The sequence below is a fragment of the Aotus nancymaae genome, unplaced genomic scaffold (assembly GCF_030222135.1).
Source record: "Aotus nancymaae isolate 86718 unplaced genomic scaffold, 86718_ANA_hifiasm-v0.15.2.pri h1tg000018l, whole genome shotgun sequence".
Taxonomy (NCBI): Eukaryota; Metazoa; Chordata; class Mammalia; order Primates; family Aotidae; genus Aotus; species Aotus nancymaae.
In genome coordinates, this window is record NW_026988430.1 from 24,797,409 (window position 1) to 24,810,835 (window position 13,427).

The 13,427-nt window shown below is 37.9% G+C and overlaps 1 protein-coding gene across 3 annotated transcripts in view; it reads right to left on the reverse strand.

Moving 5' to 3' along the window:
* Positions 1-13,427, reverse strand: part of HEATR6 (HEAT repeat containing 6) — a 35,599-nt gene that overhangs the window by 15,063 nt on the left and 7,109 nt on the right. For all 3 annotated transcript variants that reach the window (XM_012445515.2, XM_012445518.3, XM_012445517.3), the window contains exons 6-11: positions 12,590-12,691; positions 11,604-11,741; positions 9,345-9,646; positions 8,416-8,593; positions 2,071-2,277; positions 1,602-1,701 (exon numbers count right to left, since the gene is read on the reverse strand). In XM_012445515.2, coding sequence (XP_012300938.2) covers positions 1,602-1,701; positions 2,071-2,277; positions 8,416-8,593; positions 9,345-9,646; positions 11,604-11,741; positions 12,590-12,691 — 1,027 coding nt within the window. The remainder of the gene's footprint in view (positions 1-1,601; positions 1,702-2,070; positions 2,278-8,415; positions 8,594-9,344; positions 9,647-11,603; positions 11,742-12,589; positions 12,692-13,427) is intronic.

Here is a 13,427-nt window from a genome sequence, read left to right on the forward strand (position 1 = left end):
TGTTGTAGCATCATTTGTTGAACAGTGCCTGCTCCTTTGTGGTAGATCAGTTGACTATATTTATGTGGGTCTATTTCTGGGCTCTCTATTCTATTCCATTGATCTGTTTGTCTCTTCCTTGGCTAATACCACATTGTCTTAATTACTGTAGTTTTATAGTAAATTTTGAAGTCAGAGAATGACTGTCAGTCTTTCAGTTTTGTTCTTCTCTATCAATATTGTATTGGCTGTTCTGGGTCTTTTGCCTATCCACATAAACATCAGAATCAGTTTGTTCATATCTGCAAGATAACTTGCTGGAATTTTGATTGAGACTGCATTGAATCTACAGCTCAAATTGGGAAGAAGTAACATCTTTACAATATTGAGCCTTCCTATCCATGAACATGGAATCTCTGTCCATTCATTTAGTTCTTCTTTGATTTATTTCATCAGAGTCGTACAGATTTTTCATACAGATCTTATACACATTTTGTTAGACTCATACCTAAAAATTTCAGGTTTTGAACATTTTAATGAAAAAAAAAGTTACTTGAGGACAAGGTCAGATATTTAAAAGGAACCTTTAAGACATGGTGCACTCTCCTCAGCTGAAGATGCAGATAATGAAAAGCTGGTACAGTGGAATGACCAGGGGTTGTTGAAAACAACTTGGATTGTTTTCATCTTACTTCTGCCATGAATGTGATGGGAAACCTTAGGGTAAGACTTATCTTTCTGAGTCCCTTTTTTACACATTGGTGGAAGCAGTGAACTGGACTTAGTTACACCTCATTATCTGATTTGAGCCCTCATAAAAATCTTATGATGTAGTTATAATTCTTGCTGTTAGGAAGAAATCAGGGTTCAGAGAGGGCCATGGCTATTAGATGGCAAAAACTGGGGTGGGCTCCAGACCCTTGGATTGACTTCAGGTCCCATGTTCTTCCCACAATGTCACAGAAAACATCCATTCTTCCTTTCTTTTTATAATTCTGCCTGAAAATCTGAACTCATTAGAATGTGGTCTGATCTGAAAGCCTGCAAACAAAAGAAAAGCAAATCTTCAAAAGCAAAGTATTTATAGCACCTATACATTATGTATGGGAGGAAATAAGAAATAAGACTCTGCAGTTAGTAAGGATTTGAAGTTGTGGGATTTTATCTGAACTTCACTGGAAATAACATTAAAGAAGTTAAATTTTGTATTCCAGTTTTTCTTTCCCAAAAGTAGATAATATCTATCTATCCGTCTGTCTGTCCATCCAACCATCCATCTATCCTTTACCTATGCCTAAGGGATATAAACTATTATACACCTGAGGGGGGCTGCCTGCACCTGGCTCAGCCCTAATTCTAAAGGGATACTCTGGTCACTTGCCCTGAGCATTAAACAGGCATTAAATTTTACAATTAATTCTCTAGCTCTCTTCCACTGTGGCTTGAGGGGTCAAAGGTGGGATTCTTGCTACAGCTAATACCCTGAAAAGTTGAGAAGAATAAGTAGAGATCTCTTAAGAGTTGTAAAACTGCTCTGAATATATACATATATCTAAATATTTTTGCTAATACTCTGCATCTGATTGATAAAAAGAAGCAATCAGTTTTAAGCCACTACCAACCTTTGTGGCGGATATAAGGCTTTATCTGGTTCCAGACTTTGGTCAGCAGGCTGAGTTTTAGACGATTATAAGGTGCATTTGATACTAAATTTGCAAGGCACTGTAAAACACAAAAAGCAGCTCATCAAAAGGCTTGATTAAACCACAGCATAGAAACAAATTTTATAGCATTGAATTAAAAAAGTTTTCACACAACTAAAAATCAGTCTATTTTTTTCTTTTAAGTAACACTTGCATTCTCATTGGTACAACTAAAACTAAAGATGAAGTATTTTTAGCAAATCATTTATTAGGACATACAGAGATTACAGGTAAGGTCAGACAAGTAGGTACAGACTTCTAAATAGGGTATTTTAAATAAAATTATTAGTTAGTTATATTTTAAGTCAAGTCACTTTTGGGCTATGTAAAACAGTCTACAAAATAAGAACAGAGAAGCCCCCTCTGGAACCCACCGTTGGTACACTACCTTAATTATCTGAGTAAGGGTCTGTGAGGATGACTCTGCCACCAAAGCTAACAAAAGACATCTGTGCAACTCTCTAATGCTGGAAGCGATCATTACGGAGAAGGGGGTAAAAGCCCTTCTGTGGTCACTGGTATCTTCAGCAACAGAAAGAAACTGCTTTGAACCTTCCAAGATGGCAGATAAAACTTGCAGAGCACAGGCACGTGTCTGAAATTTTGGGATGATGCACATTGATTAGTTAAAAATCAGGAGTCAGATTCCCTTCTTCAGATACATATTTAATTTTCAAAGCATATGGAATCATTTTAATTGAAAGAATAAAGGCAATGGTATTATCTGTTAGTTCCTAAAAACTAGGCCACTTGCATCCCACACCGAAAAAAAAATCTTTATTTTATTTTTATTTTAGGGACACAGTATCACTCTGTCACCTAGGCTGCAGTGCAGTGGCACAATCATAGTTCACTGCAGCCTCAAACTCCTGGGCTCAAGCAATCCTCCCGCGTCAGCCTCCCAAGTAGCTAGGACTAAAGGTGTGTGCCATCACACCTGACTAAAAAAAAAAAAAAAAAAAAAAAAAAATCCAGGAACACATTGCTGTTAGGTTTCTTACAGTAAGAAATAAATCCAAGCTACATCATACCACAAAGATCTGAAATCCTAAGTATGAGAATAATTTAAGGATTAGAGGTCTGGTTTATTCAAGCAGAATAACTGAAAGTTAGAAGTAAATAGCCCATGAGGTAGAAAAAAATACACGTACCTACAGTATGTTTCATATCAAAGTTCCTGAGAACATTGTGCCTCACATTCCACTCTGAAGCATGTGTGCTCAATGTTAACTTAAATAGGACTTTAGGAACTTTGTGTACATACAACTTGGCAGGCATCATTAGTAATCCAACTTTTAGAAACAGTCTTAGGTACAGGAAATAACACTGCCTGGAGTGACAGCATTTGGCAATTAAAGAAAGGAATACCATTAAATACAATCTTATGAATGGAAAGGACATGGACTGTGTATTTGTTAGGAAAGGTGTCACTGGCACCAAGATTTTCTTTATAAGATTGAAAGATTACTTTCAACTGGTACTCTGATGATTTTGTAAAATTGAAAATCAGAAATGAAAAGAAAGCCCAACTTAACAAAAAATGGAATATAGGTAATAAGCACAGGACTATTAATATGAAATAATACTGTACTCTCTTTGGCCAGATCATCCAAAAATGAAAATTAACATTTTCAATCAAAAACAAAAAAACAAACAAACAGGAAATCAACATTACAATTCTGCAATCTGACCTAAGTAGTTACTCAATATGAAGCATATCTGAGTTTGGAGCAAAAAAGGTTTTCCGGAAAGCCTTCAATTATATTATCTCCAAACAACCAGGTAATAAATCACCACGCAGGCCTTTTATAGAGTGGAATCGCAGAAATACAGACTTAATGCTCTGAAAACAAATTTGAAGTACAGTAGCATCAGACTTCAGAATGAAGCATAATCCCCTAAGGTAGGACATTGACAATGTATTAGGAAACCGTGTGTATATGTGTGAAAGAACAAGAGAGTGAGAGCACAAACACAAGTCAGCTGATCCAAGAAGGACTTAGATCAGGGGCTGGCAAACTTTTCTGGGCGTGGTGGTTCATGCCTGTAATTGTAGAACTTTGAGAGGCTGAGGTGGGCAGATCACAAGGTCAGGAGTTCAAGACCAGCCTGACCGACATGGTGAAACCCCGTCTCTACTAAAATACAAAAATTAGCTGGGCATGGTGGCATGCGCCTGTAATCCCAGCTACTCAGGAGGCTGAGGCAGGAGAATCGCTTGAACCTGGGAGGCAGAGGTTGCAGTAAGCCAAATCACACCACTGCACTCTAGCCTAGTTGACACAGAGAGACTCCATCTAAAAAAAAAAAAAAAAAAAAAAAAAAGAGCCAATAGTACACATTGTATATTTTAGACTTTGCAGGCCAGTTTCTGCCACAACCACTCAACTCTGTGATCATACCACAGACACATACAGGAATAAATGCGGCTAATGTTCCAAAAAGACTTGATTTATGGACAATGAAGTCTGAATTCCATATAATTTTCACATATCATGAAATATTATTGTTTTGATTATTTTAAAACCATTTAAAAGTGTAAAAACTGTTCTTAGCTCACAAGTCATACCAAAACGGGTGGCCAGACTTGGCCTACAGGTCATAGTTGACCAATCCCTACTAGAGGCTGGTCTGAACTCAGTAAGATAGATCTTATGCTAAACCTTCATTTCTTTAGAAGACAATTAAAAACCACAATTTCAACAGCTCACAAACCGAATAAAATTAAAAATCGAGTTGTGGAAAGAAACGAACTAATTTCAAAGAGTCAAAAATTTTAGCACAATTTTGGCATCTTAACAAACGAAAACAAATGTCATTGAAATTGGTTATATTTTTCCCACTAAGATATAAAATCTATATAGAAATTTGATACCATGTCAAATTATACTTCTCACAGTTCTGAGTTAATTTCCTTTAAACTCTGTTTAACATATCTTTGTTATCATTGTTACTTAAGATACTGAATCTGGTACAAGTTTTGCTTCATTTATTTTTATATCAATATTTAATATCTTGTTTACCAGTTCTAATCAGCACTTTCAGCACAAATTACTAATGTGCAGGCAAATCATAATAGGTGTAGTTCTCCAGAGAGCTCATTTTGTTTAAGCTTTTATTGCCTGAATATTTAAAATGATGGATGAAAGGCTTTTCAGTCTTACAAATGTCAGTGTGCTTGGTTTTACTAGTGTATAGTTTCATCTCCTTGGACATGAAGGCTTGTCTAAAGCTAATAAAACAGAAAGGTACTTTTCTTTTTTTGCTACTTAAGAATGTAGCAGAAATGTTTGCTGAGGCAGCTTAGTCAATCCTAATTTTTTTTCCTCGTTATGTGTGTTTGGTCTCAGAATATTTCTGGAAGGGTGACAAAGAAGTCCCTGATGGGAGCAGGTACCATTGAAGTTTCCATGCAGGGCACCTGGCTGTGCACGTTTCAGGGTTAATTTTATTAGATATCACTTCCAAAGTCAGTTGTCTTTTACGTAAAGGCATTTCAACATTGTGTCAGGGACTCTGGATCGAAGTTATCTAAGTGATATGGTTTGGTTGTGTCCCCACCCAAATCTTAATTCCCATGTGTTATGGGAGGGACCCACTGGGGTAGGAGGTTATTGAATCCTGGGGGCCAGTCTTTCCCATGCTATTCTCGTGATAGTGAATAAGTCTCATGAGATCTGATGGGTTTATTGGGGGTTCCCGCTTTTGCTTCTTCCTCATTTCCTCTTGCTGCCACCATGTTAAGAAGGGCCTTTTGCCTCCCACCATGATTCTGAGGCCTCTCCAGTCATGTGAAACTGTAAGTCCAATTAAACTTTTTTTTCTTCCCAGTCTCGAGCATGTCATTATCAGCAGCATGAATATGAACTAATACACTAAGCAAAGATTGCCTGTTCTTGGCTGGCTGTATGAGAGAAAATCTACCACTCCATAACAGTTAACAATTCCAACCTTTCATTCTCTTTTCTAGTTATAACATCTATTATCTAGATTTTGATTTGTTTTCACTTTTTATAGTTATCCAAAAGAGCATCATCATCATGAAATAAATCATCATCATGAAATTTGTAAATTAGGATAATTCTCAAGGTACCAAGACAAAGGTTTACCCTGTAATTTGTTCCTTAGACAAGTCTTGAAGATATTCTCCATAATATGCCTTTGTAACAACTAAGAAAATCATATAAAAGAAATTCTTAAATTAGTCCTGTTCTTTTTATTGATAATTTGCTCTGTCCCTTTTGGAAGCATATTATAAGATGTGCTTTCTGAAGCGCATTTCCAACATAGAAGTGTGATTGTTTCCTAAGTACCACAACACTGCCAAATCCTAACAGACATTTCTAAGTTTTCTTCTCCCCAGTTAACCATTCTAGCATATTACGTTTCAAATTCCCAAAAGCAGCCTGTTTATTGTTGGCATTCTGACTGGAAGAATCTAATCATCTTTTCTTCTGTCCATTTCTCTTTAGAAAATTTCTTAGTAAACCAGTTAAAGCTGTGCTTCCAGTTGAGCATGGGCCATATCAGACCTATCATAACTCAAAACTAATCACTAAGCACTTCAACGACAAGATAAACTATTGCTGTTTTGTTTAATCCTGGCTAAGAGGAAATCCAGCCATCTAACTCTACATGCCCGAGGAGCACCTGAGATGACCACTTGGCCTGGAGTCATGGCAGCTCTTTTAACCTGGTCAATCCAGAATGCTGTTCCATTCTGATTAAAAAAAAAAATCTCTTAAGTACAATCATTTCACTTGCCATTATATTAAGCTAATTTAATTTCTTTCATCTTTTAAAATCCTCTTTAAGTAGGATGACTGTTTTATTTTTTTCATTTCTCCAGGATTTTCAGGTGGCTTTTTGTACTGGATCTAGGACATCTCCAGAAGGAAGTTCTGTATCTTTCTTCCTCAGTACATCGCTTGCATTCACCAAAGTTAAACAGCAAGAACATGTCTAAAAGGTACTTAAATCAAGGAGATGGATAAGACCACTTTGCAGTATGTGAAATTTCTCATGGCATTTTAAGTGAAATGTAAACATTAAAAAAAATGAAGATATAAGTATCATGAAATTATTCCAATTCATTTTTATCAGCTATGATCTCATAACCTCTTTGTATTCATGTTCCAAACCCCCACGTCCCACATCCCCTTGGCTGGGCAGCTTTGATGCAGGTAATGAAGCTGGACTGCCTCTTGCTCCACAGCACCATCTCCTGGGCCACTGCTGGCAGCTCCCCTAGCTGGAGAGTCTTCAAATACACATTTTCAATATTTTTAGTAGTTTTTATTTCAATTACTCTAATGGCTTCATTACTGATTTATTTGCCACCACTCATTTTCCATTTTTCTCCCAGGTTCTCATTCACTATTGGTTTAGTTAATTTGTAAAATTTCTGCTGATTCAATTTTTTAGGATAACGAGGAGTATTTGAAATACCCCACAAGTCATTTTTTTGTGTGTGTAGAATTAAGGCTAACTTATTTTTCTTTACTTGTAAAAGCTTCTGATGGGTCATCCAGAAGTTTTCTTACAGAGTAATTAGTTACTCAAGGAGATGACTCATATGGAATTCCAACGTACTGTGGGTTACCCCTTAAGGAATAATCTTAAAAATAGGAAAGGAATAATATGCTGTTGGCCTAATTAAAACTTCTCTCTTTGTGGGTAGTTGGTTACCTGAGGACACCCTGATGCCATTCAGCATGGCTTTTTAATGTTCACTACTGTAAACAGTAGTCTTATTTCCTTACTTGGTTAAGTGGCTAACTTCTGGAGAGGAATTAACATATTCAAGCAGAGGCAAATATCTGATCAGTCATGAGATATCTTGCTATAGGTATCCATGCCTACCAAATAGTTTTTTCTTCTTTTTTAAAAATAAGTTTTTCTCACTAAAATATGTAAATATTTATTACATATGATTTGAAAACTATGGAAAAGTTACAAGAAAAAAACATTTGGGATCCTACTATAATATATAATTCTATATCCTGTGTTTTCACAGGACATTTTGAGCATTTTTCTAAGCCTTATGCATCCTTCAAAGCCATTATGTACCATGATATTCTACTGAGTTGTTTAAGCCATTTCTGATGTTTTCTTGTTATAAATACCACAGCAATCAGCATTTTCATAAAAGGAAGAGAAGCACGGCTGCTTCAGTGCAGTTCAAGGGAGACATCAAAGTTATAATTCAGTGTGCTCAGGCTTCAAGTGAGCCCTGGAGCAGGAAGCGACCCTACATGGTCACCCTCAATGCATTATTCACATAAGCCCACTTCCTATTTTCCTGCCTCTCTAGTGGTTCTCAAGTCAGAACTTGGGTCAGTGTGACTAAGAGCTGTATTCAGATCAGATAGGACAAGGCAGAGAAAACAATAAGCGCAGAGGCTCACGCCTGTAATCCCAGCACTTTGGGAGGCCCAGGCAGGAGGTCAAGAGATGGAGACCATCCTGGCCAACATGGTGAAACCCCGTCTCTACTAAAAATACAAAAACTAGCTGGGCGTGGTGGTGCACACCTGTAGTCCCAGCTACTACGGAGGCTGAGGGAGGGGAATCGCTTGAACCCGGGCGGCGGAGGTTGCAGTGAGCGGAAATCGCACCACTGCACTGGTGACAGAGCGAGACTCTGTCTTTAAAAACAACAACAACAACAACAACAATGAGGATCTGTAAATTTTTCTTCCTATTATAAAGCTTAGAATTTAAATTCTCTTACCTTTGGAGAAGGATCTTTTAATGTAAGAGTCATCAAGGACACTGACTGTGGGCTTCCAAGTTCAGGCGTATCGGGAATAAAAGCTGACCAGTAGCCATAAAGAACTTTCTTTTCTATCGATTTTATAGTAGAAAGAAAACAAACTAAGGCTCCTTGGCGAACTTTGGCTTGGTAAGACCTTTCACATCCAAGAGAAAAAAGAAAACAAGTTTAAAAATAGTTTTTTTTTTAAAATGCAAACATGAAATGGTATTTATTTCCACCAAATCAAATGATACATTCAAAAATTAAACATTCTAAATAATCCCTAAAGATGTCAATGTGTTATTAAAAATTTTTCTTTCAAACTACAATCAAAACACATTAAGACAACTTGTTTCTATAACAAGTTATTAAGGCTGACAATGAAAAAACACAACTGGGGGACAAGAGGGCAACATTTTGATATCAGGAAACTAGTGTTAGACACAGAACACTGCCAAGTATCCATCCATCCAACCAACGAATAGCTACTGAATGACCTAGGTATGTCCCAGGCATCATGCTAAGGCCGGCAGACATCGAAAAGACCCTGCCTTGACAAGCTCGGCAGTGGGGGGCAGTTAAGGAAATAACTATAATAATACTTTACAAATAACACTAAGGCAGAAAAGGGTTCCCGGGGAATACGATTTCTGAGCTCATACCAAAGATGAGTAGTGGTTAGCAAGACGAAAAGGCACAGAAGAAAGTCAAGAATATTCTAAGGAGAGTAATGACATGTGGAATGGCAGATCAAGAAAGCAAGTCATGTTTAGAGTAACACCATGTCCCACAGAAATGAGGCTCTTCAAGTTAAATCACATGCAGCAGTCAGGTTTTTCAGCAAAGTTATAAACTTACATGCAACTTAGAATACAAGGTATAAAAATGTAACAAAATACTACTACCTCATTTTACTCTGCATGCCTCCTTCAGCATCAGAATAGTCTGACTCACTACTGCTGACCCTTTTCCAACTGGAAGAACTGAAGGGTGAGGAGACTCCATCTTTTCCTGCAGCTCCACTTCCATCTAAAGGCAAACTCTGGACACCCAGGGAGGAGGAACACCAAGTGTTCCCTTCATGCAGGTTCACTCTGCCTGTGCCAGTGACTGGGGCTGCCTCTATTTCACCACTGGATTCCTTTTCCTCCTCCTCCTCTCCTTGCTGGATTTTCTTTGGTTTTACTTTGGATTTTTTCTTTTTATTCTGATTTTAGGAGCAAATGAAGACATACATAATAGCTACTTCAGAATGGCTTTTAACTGAATCGTTACTTCTTCATTTGAAAGTGACTAAATATGTCCCCAACATGTAGTTTAAAGAAGACAAGAGAAAAGAAAAAAGTGGAACATCTTTAATACCCTAAGCATCAGGCATGATGCTAAGTGCTTACTCTCTCCTATAAGAAGGAAGGTATAAGATACATGAGACAGAGCAAAACATGTGGCCTGGGTTTAAATTGCACCTCTGTGACTTGGAGCCAGTCATTTAGCCTCTCTGAGCTTGGCCTTGCTTATCTGTAAGTATAAGGCTAATACCACCTACCTTGCACAGGTGTTGTGAAAGTATTCAGCCTTCTCAACTGGAATTCCTCAAGAGCATTAAAGCCTATAGAAAATGACTTGAGTGTCTATTTTATCAGTTCTCCAAGTAACATACATAGCTAATACGACTCTACATGCCTGCACAGGAGAGACGGTAATCCACTACATACAATGCATATTTTGGGGCCTTGGGTCTCCGTAGAAGTAGATTCTAAGTAGAAGCCAGTTTCTTTCTTTCTCCCTTTCTTTCTGACATCCAACTATCTCTGGATAGTTGTGTCTTCCTCCACGTTCTCAAAGTCTGTGGCATTGAGGGAGGAAGTTCCCATTACTTTTACCTTGGACTACTTACTGTGGCCCCAGACCCATACTCTTTTATTTGCTATCACAATGATTTTTCTAAGATGCAAATATGATCACATGATTCCCCTATATACTATTCTTTAATGAATCTCTATTGCCTACAAGATAAAAACCCAAACTCCTCAGCCTCCTGTACAAAAACCTTATCATTCAGCCTCTGCTACACAACAGCTCCACTCTTCCTCTCCCCTTTCTGAAACTCTAGACTGACTAGTTAACGAATGGGCAATATATACTCTCATTCTCTGTGTCTATGCACCTTTTGTTTTCTCTACTTGAAACACTCATCCCCCTTCTCTGTACTGCTACTCACTCTGAAATCTCGTTTAGCTACCACATCTTTTAAAAAGCCTCCTCTTTCTCCCCCATTTAGACTGGGTGGCCTCAATGTGTTCCCAGAGTACTCTGTGAATATTCTGATGAGAGAAACAATAATATTGCATTGTAGCTGCTTATTTACCCTTCTTTGCCTTCTCTCTCAAACTCCTAAAAGCAGCCAGAGTCCATATTCTTAGTGCTTAGCACAGTGTCTGGAACACAGCAGATGTGGGGTAAATGCTGATTGAGTGAATGAGTGAAATCATTTCTAATGAGAAGCATTTTGATCGGGTATAACACTTCTGGATGTGAATCCTTGGCCATACATCTGTATTCTCCAGGTTCTCCAACTGAAGCACGAGGGAGATGGCAGCTATCTGGAAAGGCTGGGAAATCAGGTGAATGTGAGGAGTGTGGAGACGGAGCGCTGACTGATAGGTGGGCTTCTAATGGTCTAGAGAAGGGCTGGCAAATTCTGGCCCAAAAGCCAAATCTAGCCCAGCACACAGCCTGCTTCTGTAAATAAAGTTTTAGTGAAACACAGTCATGCCCATTCATTCACACTGTATCTATGGCTGCTTTTGCACTATTACAATAGAGTTGGTAGTTATGACAGACCTAAAGTATTTACTAGCCTTGCAGAGAAAGTTTAGAAAACGTTTGTTGACTACTGGTCTTGAGCATCGTGGGGATGAAAATGCTTGGTGTGGGGTATAAAGAGAACGCTCATTTTTATAGCTGTTAGACTGACTATACCTCTAAGAGGTATAAGATGCTTTAACTGGTACTGTGAGCATCAGATGAATTATGCTAGCAACCCTAAACTGAAATAAAATTCAAGGTAGGCTTTTAGGGTAGTAGTGTTGAAAATTATAGAAAACACACACAGCAATCTTAAAAATAAGCCACAACTTAAATCTAAATAAACATAAATGTACCAAAGTTGGTCGAGAAGTACTGGATTCTGATTGCTGTGGTTTGATAGCTGTTCGCCCATCATACTGAGGAAGTGGAGTTGGGTATAACACCGTGGGCATCTCTATGTTTAGTCCAGGGAGTCCGTGAAACATGGATTTCTAATAATGATAAATAAGGACATACACACACACAGAGACATACAAAACAAAAAAAAACATTAATCATAAAACAGAACTATTCACCATGTCTGGATCAGAACACTAACAGATTAATGTTTAAAAGCCAACTAAGGAAATAGAAATGGGACAGAAAATACATACCTCGAAGGCACAGGGCTTAAAGAAGAGCTTAAGTTGATCTGGCCTCCAGCTGGATCTGGTTTGGTCAGACCAGATCAGGTCTGGTTTTAGTTTCCTTATTTATTTATAAAGTTTATCCATATCTATCTACAATTTTTTAAACCAATTTATCATTTTTATTTACCTATCTCCACATCTAGCTATCTATCTCTCTTTTTGATGTGGGAGCAAGAGAATGACACAAGGAAAGAATTGCTGCTTCTTACTTCGCTGGCTGAAGAAGCCGGGTCCCCAGATGCCGGCCTGACTTTCCGACTGACTAGCATGCCTGGAAGCTGCCCGCTGACACACGTCTTGTTTGACCTGCCTCTTCTTGGAGGAGAAAGGCAAGGAGAAGCACTGGCTCTTCTTGCAAGTACAAACAGGTACAACATAATCTTTAATTAAATCTTCTACAGGTAATATCCCCCTACCTATTCCCTTCCTAAGATTCATAGATAATTTTAAAATTTTGACACATTTATTAAATGGAGATTTATTATTTTCTGTTCTTAATATTAAGCATCTTTGAATATGAACATTTTGGTCCAGTCTCTCAAAATATATGTAAGAACTTTGAATACCTTAAAGTTAGCCTTAGAATAAGGATGTAAAGTGGTCCTTGTACCATGGGTTGAAACAGGAGATCATAGGAAGACTTGCCTTACCTTTAGCACAGCTAAAAGTGCTCCAAGTTCATCAGTCTGCGTTAGTTTCATTCTCCCACCATTTAGAAGTGACTGTATACCTTTTAATGCATTTTGCAACAACTGGGGGGGAAAGGGAGACCCAGTTAGAAGGCAGAATAAAGTCTGGTTGTCCAGGAATCCACTTACTAGCACCACTTAGGATGGAAGAGAGACAGTCTCTGGATGATGAAAAACCTTTAGACACACACACATACACACAAGACAGAGATGAAGATCCAAAGAGACCTGATAAACTACCGTGAATTCTTTTCTAGAAGAAAAGAGTAATGAAGTGGCCTTAGTGTACACGTTTATAAATCAGTATGTACAAATGGTGAATAAGAAAAAAGAGGAAAGATATTTAGCAAGAAAAATGTGATAAGGGATAAAAAAGAGCACAGATCAGAAGTGGGGAAGCTCTGTAATATGGCAACCCCAGCAGCTCTTAAAGGCAAAAGGATGTATGTGGGAACAGATGATGAATCATAAACCCTGGTTTCTGGAGGGCAATTCTGACCAACATTGATTTCTTAACTCAGTAATCTCAATTCTAGAACTCTGTCCTTAAGAAATACTCCCTACATTGGGATGATGTGAACTGTAGCCTTGTTTGAAATAGTGGAAAAACTGAAAAAACTTCAGCTTTGATGATTATAATGATTATAAAACAAGCTAACCCTCTGCTAAATGTAAAACTCAACAACAATAACAGCAGACCCTTTGAATGTTTTATTTCATATACTTCTCATAAGAACCCACAATGTGGTTATATCAGTCACTTTTCAGGGAGGCACATGGAGGCCCAAGAAGTAATTTG